The sequence below is a fragment of the Trachypithecus francoisi genome, unplaced genomic scaffold (genome assembly GCF_009764315.1).
Source record: "Trachypithecus francoisi isolate TF-2019V2 unplaced genomic scaffold, Tfra_2.0 Lachesis_group5, whole genome shotgun sequence".
Lineage (NCBI taxonomy): Eukaryota > Metazoa > Chordata > Mammalia > Primates > Cercopithecidae > Trachypithecus > Trachypithecus francoisi.
The window spans coordinates 23,147,086-23,167,517 of record NW_022681470.1 but is presented as its reverse complement, the minus strand read 5'-3'; the positions used below and the strand labels follow the sequence as shown (position 1 = coordinate 23,167,517).

General features: G+C 47.1%; 1 protein-coding gene across 3 annotated transcripts in view; it reads left to right on the top strand.

Annotated features, from left to right (window-relative positions):
• Positions 1-8,194: 8,194 nt before the first annotated feature.
• Positions 8,195-20,432, top strand: part of FAM78B (family with sequence similarity 78 member B) — a 109,916-nt gene continuing 97,678 nt past the window's right edge. For 2 of the 3 annotated variants that reach the window (XM_033197155.1, XM_033197156.1), the window contains exon 1: positions 8,195-9,204. In XM_033197155.1, coding sequence (XP_033053046.1) covers positions 8,942-9,204 — 263 coding nt within the window. In that variant the 5' untranslated portion in view covers positions 8,195-8,941. The remainder of the gene's footprint in view (positions 9,205-20,432) is intronic. The other variant, XM_033197158.1, reaches the window with a different exon arrangement.

The window sequence follows — 20,432 nt, the reverse complement described above, 5'->3', positions numbered from 1 at the left end:
TGAGATAAGGAGATCAGCTAGGGCCGGGCGCGGTGGCTCAAGCCTGTAATCCCAGCACTTTGGGAGGCCAAGACGGGTGGATCACGAGGTCAGGAGATCGAGACCATCCTGGCGAACACGGTGAAACCCCATCTCTACTAAAAAATACAAAAAACTAGCTGGGCGAGGTGGCGGGCACCTGTAGTCCCAGCTACTGGGAGGCTGAGGCAGGAGAATGGCGTGAACCTGGGAGGCAGAGCTTGCAGTGAGCCGAGATCCGGCCACTGCACTCCAGCCTGGGCGACAGAGCGAGACTCCGTCTCAAAAAAAAAAAAAAAAAAAGATCAGCTAGAAGGAATTGCAATTGTTTAGATCAGTGGTTGCCATTTAGGTTTGTTTGTTTATTTATTTATTTATACATGATGTATGTCAGTAGCACAACACTGAGAAATTAACTAATAAAACATAAAATATAAATTTTAACAGAAAATGTTTAAAATAATGGAAAATAGAAATTCTCTTATATCATTCTTTTCCTCCAGTGTAGACTCTTTGGAGACCAGTGCCCTAGTGGATGAAGACTGAATAGTGGCAATGGTAAAGGAGTTGGAGAGGACAAGGGGTGGCTCTGCCTTCCACACAGCAGCAAGCTGGACAGCCGCCAACCCTGCTGATGAGGAACGCTTGCAGACATGCACCAGCACTGAGCTGCTGCTCTAATATGACGCTGGATAAATCCTCAGACTAAATCCCAATCTCTGACCCATGCAGAGGGATCACGGTAAAACACACCTTACCCAAGATCAGTCAGTGTTTGATAGGGAAACCCATGGGTGAAGTAAGAAGAGAAAAAAAAGAGGAAAGGTGACTAGAAGAAATATGAATGAGTCCAAAGCAAATCCAGAGAAGGTAACGACCTTCTGCTGATGGTTTTACGGACCTGGGTTTCTTTGCAAGTGGCAATCCCACCCAGGGCCTCAAGCTGTGCAACCAACTGACAATTTACCTGCTTCAGTCATGAAACTGAAACAGGAAAAATGGAGGGGCCATAGCCAGGAGGCTCATTTTGGAAACTGACCATTTTGGAAATTCCTATAGGCAGGGATTATGTCTTCTCTATCACATTGTCCATCACATGCAATGGTGACAATGCTCACTACCATTTATTGAGTACCTACCACAGGCCAGGCATTGCACTAGGAGATTTACATTCAGTTCATGCTCGTGACAACCTCATAAAAAAGACATTGTGCTCTCCTTATTCTCATTTTCTAAACAAGGAACATGCGGCCTAGGGATATGGAAAGTATACAGCTATTATTTGTCCAAGGTGAGATTAGAACTCATGTACGTCTGACTCCAGTTGCATTAGCTTTTCACTATACCTCCCTCTGCCTCATGTAGACATTGGGATCTGTAGGCTCTGGTCCTACTCTCCCTTTTTGACCTTACCTCTCCCCACCCCTGCATCCCATGTGCTATGCTTGCCATACTAAACTTCCTACTTCTCCCTAGAACATTATCCCTTCTATCGAGTTTCCTGAATTTGAAAGCCAATGCTGCTGGTCCTCAGACTACATTTTGAGTAACAAAGATCTAGAAGCTCATTTGAAATGCAGAATCTCAGGCCCCACCGAGACCTACTGAATCAGAATCTGCATTTTAACAAGATTCCCAGGTGATGTGTATGTGCATAATAATTTGAGAAGCATTGGTCTTAACCTGCAACACCCTTTCCCCTACTCCTCACCAGGCCACCTCTTACTCATTATCCCTTGAGCACATACAAAGTGCCAGGCACTGTGCTTAGAACTGATGACACAAAATCGAATTAAATATAATGCACAAACCCAAGAAAATGATAACGTATTCACGAGAGAGACATGTAAATAAATTGTATTTTTAAAAGTATGAGTGCTATTAATAAGGTAAGAACTACATGTAGTATTTTACATGCCACAGAATCTCCAAGCACCATCATAATAACAGGCACTAAGAAAAGGCTCAATGATACTTCTGGAAGAAAGCAAAGAAGGGAAAGAAAGGGATAGAAAGGAAAGGAGGGAGAAACAGGAGAAGGAAGGAGTTGCACTAAGCTATAATTTTAAAATGACCACTCAAACAAGATGTGTTCATTAGTGACTTCCCCCACAGGATATTTTCACTTCACTTGAACACCTGGATACTTTAACTTCAAGATCATTGTAGTTCTCAACCTACTAAACTCTCCTCGTCTCACGTGATTCACTTTGACAATGGCATTACTGTCCTTTAAGCTATTAGCCTCTTGGATTTATCCTTGAATCTTCCTTCTCCTTTGATCTTTCTATAAATCTATTACAAAACCTTGTTATTTTATTCATTCAGGCATCAGTTACTCATGTTCTGAGCAAGACTCTAGGGTGGGAAAGATCATGTATAGCTGAAGTGCTCCCAGAAGTTCTCAGGGGAGCCAGAGGGTCATTAGCATGTGGTCGGATAGAGGTCTGAGTCCTAGCCTGGCCACTTGCCAGCTGTGACATTGGGGAAGTTTCTTACTTTCTTTTCCACTGTACCTTTATCTGTAAAAGAGGATAATGATATTACCTTACAGACTTATGCCAGGAATAAATGAGATACACACGGTTATTATAACTGTCATGGAACAGGGTGGGACTTGAACATACAGTCAGAGGACATGGCCTAACCAAAACAGAGGAGAGGAAACTGCTGAAGGACTGGTGAGTCATCTGCTTGACCTGAGGCCCAGGGTGGGTAGGAAGCTGAGGGAAAGAAGGCTAGAAACGCAGGTTGGTTGGGGTCCCATCATGGTGCAGCACTTCAATACCAACCTGAGGGATTTATGATGAATTTAATAGTAATAAGAAAACACAGAAGGTTTCCCCAGTAGGGAAACACATGATCAAAATTTGCTCTGACTTGATGTGTTAGATGAGAGTGGCAAAGATGGAGAGGGAGGAGACCAAGATGGTTCTGGACTTTAAGAGTAGGAAGATGCTGGTGCCTTCAACCAGGAACAGGTAGTCAGGAAGAGACACTGGCTCACAGAAAGAGAGGTATCAAAACTCATTGCGATGGAGGAGGATACAGCAGTACATCCAAATGAAAACATCTAGCAGGCAGATGGGCCTGCTGACCTTGAGTTCAGGAGAAATGCTCAGCTGGCAAGACAAACTTGGAAGACATCCATGAAAAATACCAGTTAAAACATGGATAAATACCCTGAGGGGGTTCAGTTAGAATTGGGGAGACCCTTAGGAAATACAACCCTGGAAAATGAGGAAAGCAAGAGGAGTCAGAGAAGCTAAAAGGAGAATCAGGATTTGCAGAATCATGGGATTAAAAGTAGTTTTCTTTTAAGAGTGTCAAACCTGACAGATCAGGACAGAGAAAATGACTTTGAATTTGGCAGAGATAGGCACAGCAGATCTACAACAGAATAGCTGAGGAACCAAGGTATCCTTCTTCATAGTTTCTGTGACCTAATCTAATGCAAGGCTGGTTGAAAAAGCTTGATAAATATTGACTACTTGAACCACACAATAGCTGCCACATCTTGGACTGAATGACTTCTGCACAGTGCCTTAGTCTCTTGCCATATTCCACTCCCTGTTGGGTTTCTTAGCCTGTCCTGGAAGAGAAATTAGTAACCCTGGCTCTGAAGTGGTGGTAGGGAGAGGTCACAACCAAGAAGGAGTTGTTTCCTTAATCCTGCAGTCTTGGGCCTGAGGCTAACCTCTTGCCTGTCTTTGGGCCATCTAAGTGAGACAGAAATTCATCTCTGTTTTTAACAGCTCCAGAGGCAATTCCTCAACATCTCTTGGTAGTCTGTTCTACAGTTTCTGAAAACCCTTGCCAAGGTCAACTAGAAAATAGGCCCTTGTGACCCAGAGTTTCTAAAAAGCTCACTTGACAAATTGAGTAATGAGTCAATCAAGAGGAAAAATAAAGTCAGAGATCACCCTGCTTCTGGAAGGAACGAGTCATCAACAGCTGAAGGAGTGGATTGTAAAGGGGCACAGAGGCCAGCATCCTGGAGAGTGTACAGCACGGCTCTAACTCGGGGAACTGAGGAGCTCTGTCATGCCCAAGAACATCAGAAGCTTGAAGTACAAAGGATCATTTGTACTGTGCCCTGAGAATAAACTCCAATGAAATTATTCACAAGGAATGATTGTTGTCAAGGTCTTGTCATTGGAGTTTTCCCATTTCGTGGTGTCTAGAACTGATAATCCTTGAGATCATGTATAGTGCTCGAAGACAAAGGGCTTAACATCAAGGAGGCACATTAAGAAAAGAGTGGGGGGACAAAGAGGTACAGTGCAGAAAGAATTAGAATAAAAACATGTGCTTGCTGCAGGTATTGAGACACAGCTTAGAGGGAAGCTTAGAGGGAATGTCAAGAGTCCATGTCTGTGAATCATGTTACATTTTACTGGCACTCTACTAAATATGATATATGGGAAATAATGTTTTATTGGATTTTTAAGAATACTTTTAGTCATTCCAATGTTTATTGAGGAGCACCTAGGTGCCACGCACTAGGCTGGGCAACAGGGCATGATGACGCATTCTCTTGAGGAGTGAACAGCTTATTGGGAGAGACAAAGTGTGAGCAAGGAACTGTGAAATAGCATTAAATGTGTTAATAGAGGCAAGGGACTTACCATGAGGAGAGAGAAAGAGAAACTTAGAAGAGCAGCACAGAGAAACTGTTGCAATTCTGGGGATTTCATTTGAGCTACAGATAGCCCTGCATTGGCATTTGCAGACTCAATATGCATGAATGATAAAAACCCCCAGTGAGTAATCCAAAAGGTCCCTGTCATGAGGTAATTTGCTGAGACACAAATTTGAATGGGGCTGCCAGGAGGCCAGACTGTACTTGCCATCCACTCAGCTAGTGAATGACCACTCCTAACACTGGGATTTGTGTCCCAGTACCACTTAGCTCTCCTTCCTTTCTCATTGACATCCGCACAATAATTCTCATACTGTGATCAATTTTTTTCTTTGCAGAGTAAGGGTAATAGGGCGTTAATAAGGTAAAGATAGAAGGTAATGAAGTAAGAAGTTTTTTTTTTTTTTTTTTTTTTTGAGACAGAGTCTCGCCCTGTAGCCCAGGCTGGAGTGCAGTGGCGCGATCTCCGCTCACTGCAAGCTCCGCCTCCTGGTTTCACGCCATTCTCTTGCCTCAGCCTCCAGAGTAGCTGGGACTACAGGCGCCCGCCACCACGTCCGGCTAATTTTTTGTATTAGTACAGGCGGGGTTTCACTGTGTTAGTTATGATGGTCTCGATCTCCTGACCTCGTGAGCCGCCTGCCTCGGCCTCCCAAAGTGCTGGAATTACAGGGGTGAGCCACCGTGCCGGCCAAGAAGTTTATTTTAATGGCAAATTTATTTAAGTAGCTTTAGAAATTACTTTGGCCCCATATTCATAGAACCATTAAGAGTCTGAAAAGATTCTTTACATTTTTCAGTTACACTTTACTGTACTTTATGGTGGAAATTATATGAAATGATGACGTTCGTGATTTTGGAGACTCACCAAGGTCATGGATGAACCCTCTGAGAATGTCAAAGGTCCAAGTCCATGAATAATGTTACATTTTATTGACTTTACTAAATATAAAAAAATCTTATTTTAAGTTTGAAAAGGAAGATATTCTCTCTTATGTGATTTCCCTATATTTTGGGAAAGGCTGCCATTCCCCCTCCTGTTTATGAAGGTTTAACATGTATCACCAGAAGACAAAGGAGTTATTTATCCACAAAACTGCAGCCTGACAAGCAACTCAAATTAAGAAAGATAACTACATTCCTCAATGAAATGCTTTCCTTTTGGTCTATTGCCTGGAACCTAATAATCACTGAAACTCGAACTGACCCCACCCCGTCTCCCAAATACGTCCAAGAACCTCAAACTTAACATGACATCACCCACAATCCCAAGCTGCTTCCACTTCTATCTCCTTGTTCAGTTATCAAGTAAATAAATTTACCTCCTAAGTGATTCTCAAATGCAAATACAGCCAGGCCTCTCCAGCCCCACAGCACTGCCCCAAGCTAGCCGAGGGTCAAAGTATCTGTCATCACAATATTCTGAAACTCTGCCTCCTCTATTCTCTATATTGATGCAGGATAATTTTTCTCAAAATGCATGGCTTGCCTTCATTGGCTTCCACTGAGGTTTAAGATAAGGTGCTATCAAGAGAAAAGACACTGGGCCCTACTAGAGGGTGAAGGGTAGGAGGAGGCATAGGATAAAAAAAAAATACCTATTGGGTACTATGCTTATGACCAGGGTGATAAAACAATCTGTCCAGCAAACCCCTATGACATGCAATTTACTTATATAACAAACCTGCACATGTACCTCTGAACCTAAAATAAAAGTAAAAAAAAAAAAATTATTCACCAAACCCAGTGATCAAGGTTAATAACACCAGTCATAAGTCATATTGCTATCATGTAGCCCTGACATAATGTAATGAGAAAGCACTTCATCTTCGTGGTATTCATCCCCAAAATCCAAAACCCTGGTCTAATCATGAGGAAACATCAGATAAATGCAAATGAGGAACATTCTACAGAATATCTGACCAGTCCTCTTTAAAAATGTCAAGGTCATGAAAAACAGAGAAAAACTGAGAAGCTGTCACAGATTGAGAAGAATAAGGAGATGTAATGACTAAATGCAGCATCCTATCTTGGATTAGATTCTAGGAAAATAAAGAAGACATTAGTGGAAAAACTAGTAAAATCAAAATAAAGTCTGTAGTCTTAATTTTAAAAAGAAAAAAAGATACGGTCTATCAACAACCAACTGATTCTTGGACAGTGATTCTGATGTCCATGGTCGATACAGAACACTTTGAGAAACGCCTTGACTATGAGTTGTTTCTCCCCCCAGTACAGGATGAGTTCTTTCATATCTCTATACATTCTGCATTTGCCAAATGCTGGTACTGTACTACTCATTCACCTTTCTCTTTTCAGTGAGACTCTAGTCTGTCAGTATTCAATTTAAATGTCACTACTCGAGCAAAGTCACATGTAATCTCTGGCCACTGAGAGATTTACATGTGGCCAGAGATTTACATGTCTGCCTTTCCACGGCACTGGATACACATCCCCACTAAAGCAGGTGTCACAGTTCACTATAATAATTTGTTAACAGGTTTATTTTCTCCAGTGTTCCATGTGCTCTTGTTCAACTTTGAATCCCTAGTACCTAGCACTATGTTTGGCTCCTGCCAGGCAGTCAGCCTTTGCTGAATGAAAGGACCAGTGATTGAGGTTTGTGGCTACATGGTAAAATGAGAGAGACGAGTCATCAAAGGGAAAAACTGCTTTTTTGTTAACTATAAAGTGAACCAAGGCGTCAGAACAGTTAAAACAAGGATGAAGAGTGCTTTTAGATCTCAATCAATTTAAAAATTACTCGTCACATCTGTCCTAGCTAAAGACTAACTCTAGCACCTCCTGCGGCCTGTTAGTATTTCACACTTGGGCAGCTGATCCAGCAAATGTTCAATGATCGGATATGAAATACTTAGAAGCTATTGGCTTTGAAAATATAAATGTAAGAAGATGCCTAGTAAAAGCATCTGCTAAATGTTTTTTCCTGTTTGGCACATTAGACTGCAGTATCAGACACATGACCGTGGTCATACTGTACACAATGCCCAATGTCTGCCAAAACTCTGGCATATGAGAGACTTAGTGTTGGAGTACGGAGGGATTCTTCCGGTATCCCCACTACACACTGGTGGAAAGAAGAGCTTCCAGAACAAATCCAGTCAGGGAAAGAGACAAATACACTGCATTTAGTAACACTGCTGGAGGCTGAAGGTAGGATACTAAGAGGGCTCAAGCCTAAATCTAATCCAACAAGCTACATTCTGAGTAACGACCAATCTCTGATAAAGCTGTTCCCCTAACCCTTCTGCTGCCCGAAACACTCCACAGCCCCTACCGGGATACTGCGTTCCCCAGTGGACTCTGGACAGCGCCGCGCCCTGCTCGGCCCCACCCACCCGGTGGCGCTTGGGCCCGCCCTACTCCCCCACCCCAGGGCACCACCTACCAGGGCCCCGCCCCGCCCCAGCCCCACGTGCGGGGCCCCACCCCGGCGCTAGCGGCCCTTTAAACACCCCCACGCTTACACATTACCCCCCCCACCCGGACGGCAGCCGGAGAGGGACAAAACTCATGGCGTACAGCCAGTTTCCTCCGCGGAGCACGTCCTGTGCTGCCCTAGCCGTTGGGGCCCTCCACTCCGGGCCACAGCCTCTTGGCGCCCCCCGGGCTGGGGCGGCCGGGCCGAGGAGTGTCGACGCGGTCCGGCTACGGGGCGGGGCCGGCGGGAGCTCCGGTCGCCGCTGCCGCTGCTGCCTCCGCCTGCCGCTCGGGCCGCCCGCTCGCCCGCCGCTGGGTGCGCTGCACGCGGGGGGCAGCCGCGGTGCAGAGGTTCATGCAGCGGCGGCGGCGGCGGCGGCTGCTGCTGCTGCCGCCGCGGAGGCAGACAGACCGGGCGCTGCTACCGCCGCCCTCCCCCGGCTCCATGCCGCCGCCGCTGCCGCCTCCTCCTCTCCGGCGAGGGGCGGGGGGCTCCGGCCCGGGGTGGGCACCACTCCTCGCAGCGCCGCTCCCCTCCCTGCCCTCCGCCCGGGCGCTGGAGCCGGCGAGGGCACCCTTCGCCTCCTAGAAGTGCACCTCCGCGCGCCCTGCCGGAGCGAGGGGGCGGGCGTGGGCGGGCGTCGGGGCAGCGGAGACCCCGCGCGACTGCAAGAGGAGGGGGCTTCCCCAAGGATGCCCGGCAGCTCCCGGTTCCTAGGTGCGAGCTGAGTCTGACCGGGAGCGAGCGGCGCGTCGCCATGCCGGCGTGACGCGCCCCCGGCTGCCCGCGCGGGCCCCCGCGCTGCCCCACGCCGCGCCGTGCAGGCGCCGGGCTGCAGGATGGGCTGTATCCAAAGCATCACCTGCAAGGCGCGGATCCGGCGCGAGAACATCGTGGTGTACGATGTGTGCGCCACCATCGACCAGTGCCCCACGCGCATCGAAGAGACCTCGCCCATCGTCCTGCGCTACAAGACCCCGTACTTCAAAGCCTCGGCCCGCGTGGTCATGCCCCCCATCCCCCGCCACGAGACCTGGGTGGTGGGCTGGATTCAGGCGTGCAACCAGATGGAGTTCTTCAACACCTACAGCGACCTGGGCATGTAAGCGACCCGCCGCGCGGCACGGGAGCTGACTCTGGGCCCCCAGCTCTGCTCACCACCTTGACCCCTCTCCCCAGCTCCTTCCTACTGCTGTCCCCATCGTCTTTCTAAACCTTCCTCCCGCCTCCTCTCCCACCTCCCTCCTCCCTACGCTTTTGTTTCAGTGACAGGGCGGGTGTAGGGAGGCTCCTCGCGAAGGCATTTTCTCGTGGTTTGCTTCTGACTTCCCAGAAACGCGAGGAGAACGGTGCGGGGCGGGAAGAACGCGACAAGGAGGGTTCGAGAGGCGGAGGTGGGGATGGCTGGCGAGTGCCTGGCGAGTTTCAGGGCGCCGTCTGTGCTTTGTGGGGCTCCACGGGAAGAGTTTGGGGGAAACCATAGAGGAGTGGAGTGTAGTGCCGGGGGCGCATGGGCTGTGCCGCGCGTCCTTTGGAGAAACCGGAGCGGGCTTGGAAGAGCAGGTCCCGGGCATCCGAGCGGGAGTTGGTAGTTCTGTCCTCGCCCTCGCGACTGTTGAATTTCGAACCCTTTTCCCCCAGGCCAGGGAGCCGAGAGGCGTTTCCGTCTGGAACCACAAGCCGGACATAGTTGCCTGTCTCCGCGCCCCCCGGACCAGTTCTGGTAGGGAGCTGGAAGGCACCGGGTGCGTCCCGGCCAAGCAGGGCGGATGGCCTTGTGCGAGCAGCCTTGGGCTGGCGCGGCGCGGAGTTTCTTATGCTAAAGGAAAGGATGGGTCTCTTGTCTGTCTAGGGTCCTTACTTTTCAAAACTTTGCTAATTGCGGCACTGGAAGGGATTCCCCTGGCGCCCACCGCCGAATTCTATCGGCGAGCTGGGAGCTCTCCAACTTTCAGCAGCGTCGGTTGGTGCGCGCCGGGCTTGGCTGCTGCGGTGAAGACCGAGGATCACCGCGGCTCCTCAACCGCCAGGGGCCGCAGGCTGCGGGCGATCGCGTCCAGGACTTTTATATTTACCAAATTTTCATAACTCCGCACCCGCCTCTTTTTAGAACTAGACTCTGAGCAGGTGGCAACGACAATAGCTAAAAGGTTTAGGGCCTGCCTTCTACCTGCTGTTACAGTGTAGGTCTAGAACACCCTAATTAGCCTGCACCCTACAGGGAAACCCTTTTTCTGGAAATGCAACTTCATTTCACTTACTGATCTAAAACTCTAGAGCTCCCAAGGTTCGCCTATTTAATATGGATATGAGATGGGGGAGTTCCCATTTTAAAAGGTCAAACTATCTTTTTAGCAGCAGTTTGCAGGCTTTTTATTGCACTCTGAGAGCATGTAAGTTAACAGTAGTCATAGGCGCTAACAGAAATTTTGGCAGGTCGTTGTTTCCTTTTTTCCTCCCAAAGATTTTGCACTTTACTCTTTAAGCACAAAAGCTTAATGGTAGAGAAAAACTCAATTTCTAGTGAAGAAATTTGAGGCCCAGTTTCCAATATGCCTCTGCACACTGTATTCTTCTTTCTGGAAGACAGCTAGATATGAGAAATGAGGGATATTTTATTTTGGGTGAATCATGCCATTTAAAAACAGACACACCCTCAAAAGAATGATTATATGTGAACACATGTGTCTCTTAAAACTGCTTTTTAAAATAAATTCATTATTTCCAGCCAAGTCAGAGAAAGCCACAGGCAGGGCCAGAGCCCTCCCTCTCATTTCCCTGGCCTCACCCTGATGAGGATGGGTTTTTGGAGGACAGCAATTGCTCCCCTCAACAGCCTGGGGCCTCTGGTAGAGGAAGCCAGGAGTGCCTGTGCAGAAGTAGCCTCACTTTTCCCAAGACTGCACAGCGGAGCTCTCTGTGGCCTTAAATCTCTTATGAATAAGTAAATCAAAAGCAAATATATAAATACAGAATTATTTCCATAAAACTTATTTTACCTTAGGAGAAGTCAAGTTGAGATATAAACAGACATGGTAGTTGAACTTCGTGGAATCTATAGGGAAGGTATGTCCTCATTGGAACCAACTTTAATGGATGTGAATCAGTAATAGGATTCCTGACCCTTCTCCACTGAATCCTTGCATTTGGGATTTGGAAAGAGGTTTTGTTTTTAAACTGCCACTTTTGGTATTTTAAGAATCTTGGTTTTCATGTAGATGTAGGAGAGCAAAAATAGACCCCCAGTGAGTAATAAAGCATATTGTTATAGATTTGTGTCCACAGTCTACCTGTTTCTTCATGGTTGCAATAATTGCTATGTGTTTAAGGCCACTTTGGAGCCCAGATTTGAATGAACCAATTTCCACAAGATATTTATGCCCAGAAAACTTTGATAGTGTAAACTTTTTAATGGGAACTCATATTGCATGAAAGTTGCGGCAGTCTGTTAGTTATTATGTGTACTTTAGCCAATACCTGGATTGTAAAAAATAGCATGGAGTGAATTTTCACCGCTGTGCAGTGTTCTGTGACATGAACCACAATATGGTGAAAGGGTCTGGGTTAGAAAACTGCCTTTTCAATATTTTGAAAAGGATTGTGCCAGAGGAAATCCACAGCATAAAATGGCAAGAAACTTCTGTTTACAGAATTGAAAGAAAGCATGAGGTTTTGTGGTTTAAATTTTAAACTTTTCCAAGAAGGGGTAGGCTTCTAAAAGAACGTTTGAAATAGTTGATGGCCATGATGACCAGAGCTTAATTTGAACTTTAACTCATTGCCATGGCACTTCCTCGAATGATTCTATAGAAACACAGGCTGGTGAATAGTTGTGGCACCTATTTATTTCTCATTTGGCCCTGGTCAGTCTTGCTAGTGCAGCCTCGAACAGACTGCTGCAAGTCTTCATCCCTTGGGGAGGAAGGGCTCCTGACTTTCTCAATCTGTCAGTAAACAAACATTTACCAAATGCTTCTGATATACAGGCAGCAGCACTAAAGGAAACAAAGGAATATGCAGGCCGTTTTCACTGCTTCTCATTATAAGATGACACATGCAGAGAAAAGCAGGGCTCTTGGGCAGTGTGAAAGAAATGCCTGAAAGAGAGAGCTGGGGGGCCAGGGAGGGTGTTCTGGAGGTGAATGGACTCAAGGCGAACTCTGAGGTATGAGTAATATTCAGGTAGGCAAGGAGGAAGGACTAATTCCAAAGGGGAATACCAGCAAAGATACGGAGGTAGGAAAATAGAAGATGTTTTAAGGGGACATAAGTTGACTGGAGGGGAGTGTTCAAGAAGGAGAAAGTAGGAGATGAGGTTTGAAAGGTAGCTTGGGTCTGTTGGGTGGGCCCAGAATAACACAGTCTGGTAAAAGGAAAGATTAAAATCAGGTCTTGACCAGACAGTGTGTCAGAAAGCTCTTTATACCTTCTTTATACCTCTTGAGTATGCAGAAGCTTTCCAACAGAGGTGGAAGATGTTTATAATGGAACAGTTTTGAATGCTGGAGTACAACGCTGAAGAGGTTTCCTGGGTAAGATTTAAACAAGGAATGGGGTTCTTGTGCCAGGGATGAATGAGGTGAAGACAAGGTCAGGGAAAACCAGCAATAGCTAAAGGCCCTTCTCATTCTCTTTGAGTCTTCTGGGGCTATAAGGGAACTCTCCATGGTCAGGCTAGGGCTGATAGTGTGGAAACCATCTCCACTGCCAATGTGGAAAACTTTGACCTGTGTGAAACTTTAGGAAGTCATAGCTCAGTCATAGCTTCAAGAGACAGCTCCCGCCTGTCCCTCTACTCCTCCTTCAGAGCCAGGGTTATTGAGGATTTGGCTGTACCTACCCACCTCTGTTGCCTGTTCAGTCTAGTCCAAGCTGATTTCTATCCATTCTGAAACTTCTCTTGCTAAGTTCGTCTGTGATTTCCGTGTTGCCGAATCCCTCAGACACTTTTGAGAGACACACAGTTTCAGCAGCATTCCTTGTAGACAGGCTTCTCTGTCTGGAACCACTCCTATCTTTTAGCTTCTATGCTATTTTTTCCGCTGTTTCTGTATCTCCATCTTACCCCAAAATACAGTTAATGGGACTTTTTTCTTCTGGTTCTATGCTTTCCCTGGTAATTTCATCCGTCCTAATGGTGGGAGATAACCTCTGTGATACACAGTCGCCTCCAGTCTAGGTGTGTGTGTGTCTTCGCACAATAATGACATGACACAATGAAAGACATCTCAAGCTTAGGGTATCCAAACCCGAACTCTTGATCCCCACTATAGCTTCCACCCAAAATCTGCACCTTTGTCGTCCTTCATCTTAGTAAATGACACCTCCACTCTTTGAGTTGCTCAAGTGAAACTATCTGTATGTCACCCTAGATATTTCCCCACACATCCAGCCCATCATTAAATCCTAGTGATCCCATCTCCAGAATATATCTGTAATCCAGCTACCACTCGCTGTCTACTGCTACCATCTCAGGACGTGTCACCATCAACTGTCACCTGTTCCTGCAGAGACTTTCTAACTGAACCTGTCACCACCATTCTTGTCCCCCTCCAGTCTACCTCCCACATAGCAGCCAGAGTGATATATTAAAAATGTAGATGTTACTACTTTCTTGCTTAAACCTTTTAATAACTTACCATTGCAATTGGAATAAAATGGGAGAAATCTCTTGCATGGGAGGCCAAGGGGGCGGTGGATCACTTGAGCCCAGGAGTTCAAGACCAGCTTGACCAAGATGGTGAAACCCCATCTCTACTAAAAATTCCAAAAATTAGCTGGGCATGGTGGCACATGCCCCATTTACTCAGGTGGCTGAGGCATGAGAATCACTTGAACCTGGGAGGCAGAGGTTGCAGTGAACCAAGATCGCACACTCCAGCCTGGGTGACAGAGTGAGACTCTGTTTCAAAAAAGAAAGAAAGAAAGAGAGAGAGAGAGAGAAAGAAAATCTCTTTCTGTTTTGTGAATTTATGTTCTTAAGCCATGTCTTCCAGTCTTTCAAAAGAACCAACTTTATCCCAACTCAGAACATTTCCATATGCTGCTCTCCATCTGAAATGTGCTTCCTCCCTGCACTGCTCTAGCTAATTCCTGCTACTCATTCAGGTCTCAGCCATTATCTCCTCTGAGAGGCTACCCCTGATCTCACAGCTGAAATTAGGATCCCCCTGTTTTTTTTCCTTCAAAACGTCCAGTTCTTGTACTGGTTACCATTAGTAAGAATGGGAGTGAGAATATAGTTATTCACTTAATTTCTGACTTGTCCACTACAGTATAAATTTCATGAAAACAGATGTTATATCTATCTTGTTTATGAACAGTGCATGGCCCATAGCAGATGTTCAATAAACATGTGATACAAAATAAATGAATGATTTTTCTGACCTCAGATAGTCTATGTCCTCTTCAACAAATCATGTCTCTTCAAAATTAGCTTTTCATGTTAAACTTAAGCCTGACCCCACAAAGATCTTGAACCCAAGACACTCCAGCAGTTACTTAGCACTAGCTTATAGTTTAACTCTGCTGTGCTTTTGCGTTGTGTGTCCTGTGTCACCCCACCAGATGGTCTGCTTCTCGGCACAGGGCTTATTCTGTCACTTCCTCCGTCTCCCTGAGGTGTTCTGTACACCGGGAGTGGTGTTCAGCAAACACTGAAGCCTCGCTCTCATGTCACCTACCTGCTGTAAAGTGGCATTCAGTGTGTACCCAAGGAGACCTTGATTGTAGCACTGTGCCACCTGCATCACTAACTCGCTAATCCCAGGACTTGTGGAGGAGAAGGCTGGAGACCTTGGCTGGTACAGTTATGTCCCCCGAGCTAGAGTTCCCCTTCTTGTTACCAGTTACATGCTGCTATATGCACAGTGTGGCTTTAAGTGTGGCCCTCACTGGTGACCATAGAGATGGTCACACAGTTGGGCATTTTGCTCTTGAGGACCAGATCAGCCCATCTTGAGTCTCCAGGCCACTTGACCAATACCCATTCCCCGCCACCCCCATTTCCGTTTTGTTCCAGTCAGGAGGCTCACGGTCTGGAAGTAACCAGAACTGCTTCTCAGCAGAAACACTGGGGATGCCAATCTAGAGTATCAGATGGGAAAGTGGGATCCAGTTCCTTTATTAAAGTACTGAGTGCCCTTGAAGGGGAGATGGCCTAACCCCTTTGCTTGTAATCTCCTCCATCTCTGCAAAAGAGGAGCAGGAGAGGATTAACCGGTCTTATCAGGGAAGCGTTAAGCTCACTAGAGATAAAGCACAACTCTGGAGTTGGAGGAGGGGTTGGAGAGATAGGGGAGGAAACAAATGATTAGGAAAAGATGTAGAGGGGGAGAAACAAATAGAAAGTTAACAAAATGTGGCTTGTGTCACCTGGGATATTAATCTGCACTCCAGGGCAGTGGATGGGTTGGGGAAAGCAAGGACAGGAGATGGACTGTGAGAGCATCAGACTGCAAGGTATCGGTGACCTTCCACAGGCAGCAGGGGCACATGCTATTTTAGGGGCCAGGTCTGCAGAGGCATCACGTTCCGGTTTAAGGATGCAGACTGGCAAGTGAAAGGGAAATGCAAAGTCTGTTGTGAGGTGTGCGGTCCCAAATACCCCCTTTCCTTCGAATTCGTACTGCATTCTGATCTCATCTGACCCTCTCATCTGACCCACCTGGTTCTTGAGAACTAGGTACTATTATCATGCCTGTCTTACTGATGAGGAAACTGAGTCTCAGGGGGTCAGGTAACTTGCCTGAGGCCATACATCAAGTAAGTGGCCGAGCTGAGACTGCAAGCCATGTCTTCTGGCCCTGTGTCCTGGCTTTCTGTATACTGCCACAGTTTGGTCTGTGAGGGGACAGGTCAGCCCTCCATTCATATCAGCACTAGAAAAGTTAGTAGTCATGGCCACTGTTGTTGCCATCATGCACCTAGCTCTTTTCCTTAAAGCTTCTTGTAAGGAAGCCTAGGGTTGCCCAAAGGCTCAAGTAGCGGATAGCATGGCTTTCTTCTTACCCAGCTTCCTTCCCTGGACCACTTTGGTCTACCGATAAGAAAAAGTTGTCACAGATAACAGAGGGGCCACAACTTCTGTTGTGTTAACACCAAACAGGCCACAAGAAGTGGCTGTCATTTATAAGTTGGTGATTATGGACTCCTTTGAGAAGAGAAATAACAGGAAATTAGCAGTAGCAGGGCATCCTGGTGAATACTCATGAAGCAGAGTCCTCGTGGTACTGAGGGTCCCTGGAAGGGTCCCTGGTGTGCCCGCCTGCACACCAACAGCAGAGCTGCCCAGAAAGTGGGGTATTCCCCCACAGAGGCAGAGTCATGAGGCAAGTTGCCTCTTACTCTCACCAATCCAAATCAATCTGGTATTTAAGGATGGTTCTAGAGTTGTTGTTGTTGTTGTTTCAGGTTTTAGTAAAGAAAGTGTGAGTGTGCCTGTGCCAGGAGAGTTGTCCAGATCGAGGAACGTCTGGAGATGCTGTTTGGGAAGGAAAAGAAAGACAAGGGAAATAACACACATGAAAGGTCTATGTGCCTGGCACTGTGCGGGGTGCTTTCCATACATGGCCTCATGGAAATCTTACCCAGTGAGAGAAGTTATCCTATTGTGAGCTCCAGGGATGCTCAGTAACTAGCTCAAGGCCTCATGGCCAGCAAGGTACCATACCAGGAGTCAAGCCCATGTCCTCTGACTACTCTGTTTCTTTTTAAAAATTATCTATCTATGTATCTGAGAAAAGGTCTTGCTCTGTTACCCAGGCTGGAGTGCAGTGGCACAATCACAGCTCACTGCGGGCTGGATCCCCTGGGCCCAAGCGATTCTCCCACCTCAGGCTCCCGAGTACTTGGGAGCACAGGCATGTACCACCACACCTGACTAATATTCTATTTCTAATAGACAATGGCCTTATCTCCCAGGAAGGGAGTTCTCTGAACTTGCTTTACAGAGTAGTAATAATGGACCTAGCTTTATCAGTTTTCTCTGATTTCTCTATTTCCTCCCTCCTTTGGGAACAGAGTAAGTTGCTCTGAGATCATGTATGTGAACCTCCTTGCATTCCCCCTGAGAATGGCATTGGTGGGTAGCTGTAAGAGCCGTATCTCTGTGAGGGGCCAGGAGTAAAGACAGCAGGGAAATAAGCTCCTTTCATGCCGAGGAGCACATTCCCTGGGAGCAGGGGAACAACATCCTCAGCTCTTGGACTGCAAGCTGGTTGATCTGGGCTGTAGCTTTTAGCCTTGTGCCTATACCTTCAGGCCCTAATGGGCAGCCCTGGGCCCCAGCAGACAGTCACCCAGACCACCCAGGTACTGGATATGGGGTTCTGTTCATCCCTCAAACTCTCCAGGCAGTTGCTGTTCGGGTGGATGATTAGGAAGAGAAGGAGAACGAGGATTCCCTTCTGGTGGTGGAAGGGACCCCTGGCTCTGTCATCAGCTCATTGGACATACCTCTGGCTCCCCAGAATTCCTGCACTATTCCTTTTCTTGAGGCCCCTTCAGGGTACCATGTTAGCCATGTGGACCCTGCTCCCTCATTAGGTTCTGGGGTACATGCCAGTTGGAACTGTTCACTGTGCCAGTGGAAGATTTAGCTGCTGGTTCCCCAGCACGGGGTTCCAGTCAGAAGACCTGGGTCCCAGTGCCAGCTGCATGACCTTTGGCAGGTCCCTTAACAAGTCAGCGTCTAGTTTGCCTGTACATAAATGGACAGTAATAAGATCCCCCCATCCTAATGCCATAGGGATTAGGAATCAACACTTGTGATTTTTGTTATTACAGAGCATGCTCGTTATTATTGCTAGAGGATGACTCTGGATTAGCCTTAAGGAACAGGGAGGTTGTGGCTGTGGCCCTGCAACTTCCCTGGACAGAGAAGCATTCAGACTCTGGAGAGGGGTCTCTGGTATGTCAGCTATACAAACCTCCTCTACAAACCCACTCAGAGCTAGAGGGGAGGAGAAAGGCTTGCTCTGTACCTCTGGAGTCTGGGCTGTTTTCTATTCCAACTCAGAGGAGGGCACTGGAGGCCCCCCTCCCCCTGACGTCATGTCACTGAGAAGTCACCCTCCTTGTTCTCCTCTAAGCTGTAGACTTTGGGAAGCCTCCAGGAGCCTGGCTGCTCGTAATCCCTGGACATGATACCTGCAGCCTAGCCACATCCTTGTGGGGACTTCCTGCCCCATCCCTGAGCCCTCCTTTGGTAACAGTATCACTCAGGCTGGGGGAAGGAACTACAGTTTGTCCAAGCCAAGGACTTGAGGGCTGGGTGATGCTGGAGCATGTGAGCCATGCTGTTCATGCTCAGGAAGGTTGTGCAGTGTCTGGCTTGGGTGGACAGTGAGACCAGCACCTGAAATTATTTGTGTCCAAAGCTGTGTTCAAGGTACTTTATTCTTTGCAAGTCCCTTTCATGATTTTTGTCTTCTTTATAAGGGGACCTGTCATAATTAACCTCACAATAATCATGAAACATATAGGGCAATAGTTATTCCTATTTCAGATAAGCAAACTGAGGCCTAAGGAGATTAAATTATGTGTCCAGGGTCATCCTGGCAAGCACTGGTAGACTCAGGCCTGATGCTCAGGCGTCCCACCTCCTCTCCCAGTGCCCCCCATACTGAGTCCTTAGCCAACCAAGAATGGGAGTCAGGGATGGGAGAGGTAATCCTCAGAGCCGTGTGCATTGGGCACCTCTGGCTCAGCCAGCATGTGGACAGTTTTAGGGGCATCATTTATGGTGTCTGAAGACAAGAGAGGGTAAACATGACCACCTAAGTGTCTTCAACAAGCACAAAGAGAAATTTTCAGGCTGTCAGATTAAAACAAAATAAATAAGGCCATTTTGTTATTAAAACAAAATAAAGGGATGGCACATCAACAGGGTCACTGTGCCCCTGGCTGGCTCCTGCTCCTGGGGCCTGACCTTTCAGAGCTGGCTGGTGGGCCTGTGTCCGGCACAGGCTCTCAGAGGCTGTTAGAGGCCTGGCTAATGGGAAGCGGTAAATCGGCATCCGCAGTCAGCACTTTCGGCAGCAACCTGAGGGAGCAGGCAGAGGCTTCTGGGGCATGCGTGGCAGCAGGTACAGGCTTTGGCAAGTCCAAGAGCTGCCAGAAACAGGCAAATTAGATGTTGCTTTGCCCTCGGAATGGGGGTGCGGGCTGGGATATGTAGGGGAAGAGAGGCGTGAAGGGAATCAGACATGCCCATTCTTTGAGAGCAGGATTTTACTTACCTTCCAGTCCCTCTCCCGAGACCACACACGCTGAACCTCCATTCCAAAATGGCAGTCCCCACACCTGAGCTGGGCAAATCAATTCAAGAACAGATTTTTTGTTATGACTTAATGATGTGAGAGTCTGTTTCAAGCTTCCACGAACCATCTTCACATTCTTTAGGATGAGTGATTTGTGCCACAAACTGACCCCCAAACTCCTGTTGAAGTTATTTTCTTGGCTTTCAGAACCCAGGAACCTGTCTTTTGCTAAGAAATCTGCACACACTGAGTGATGGGCAGCTATGTACACATTGTCTGTCTCCACATGAAACCATAAGACACTTACTCAACTTGATAATAACAACTAGTTGTTGAACACTTAACTAGTGCCAGATGCTTCAGATGTACTGTCTGTGAAATAGAGAGCACCATTATTTTCCTCATATTAGAGATGAAGCGGAGGCCTACAGCGGTTGGATAACATGTCCAGCATTACTCAGCTAAGTAGTGCCAGAGCCAGATTTAGAAAGCAGGTCAAACTAATTCCTGTGACTCCTTATGATGTTGTACTGCCTCATAAGGGTTGAACGAATGAATGTCCAAATGAATGAATGATCAGGAAGTGTTCAGGATATTGCTTGAGTGTTTGCTTTTGTCCTTGCTGAGGAGACCTGGGAAACAAAAGGTTTAAATCAAATTGGAAATGGCTAGCCTCCTCACCTCCCAGCTGCCTGGTTCACTCAGCTGCTCAGGATGTGATGATAATGAAACCAGGGTCTTGGGACCAGACCCAGGGGACCATCACAGCACCAGACGCAGTACTCTGTCCTTTCAGCTACCTCACAGGTGACTGTTACTAGCTACCAGTCACAGCAGGGTCTTGATTAAAGAGTAGAGAAATGGCCAGAAGAATGCAAGTGGTAGATCAACAGCATCATCCTTAACTCACAGGGTGTTGAAATGATGCGGGAAATCATCTAGCTCATTTGCTTCTTTTACAGATGGGGACGCTGAAGCCTAGAAAAGGGCAGTGCCACAACTAGTGAGGGACAGAACCAGGACTCAGATCCAAGTCCATGGGCCTGGATCACTGGCTCACTCTGTGAGT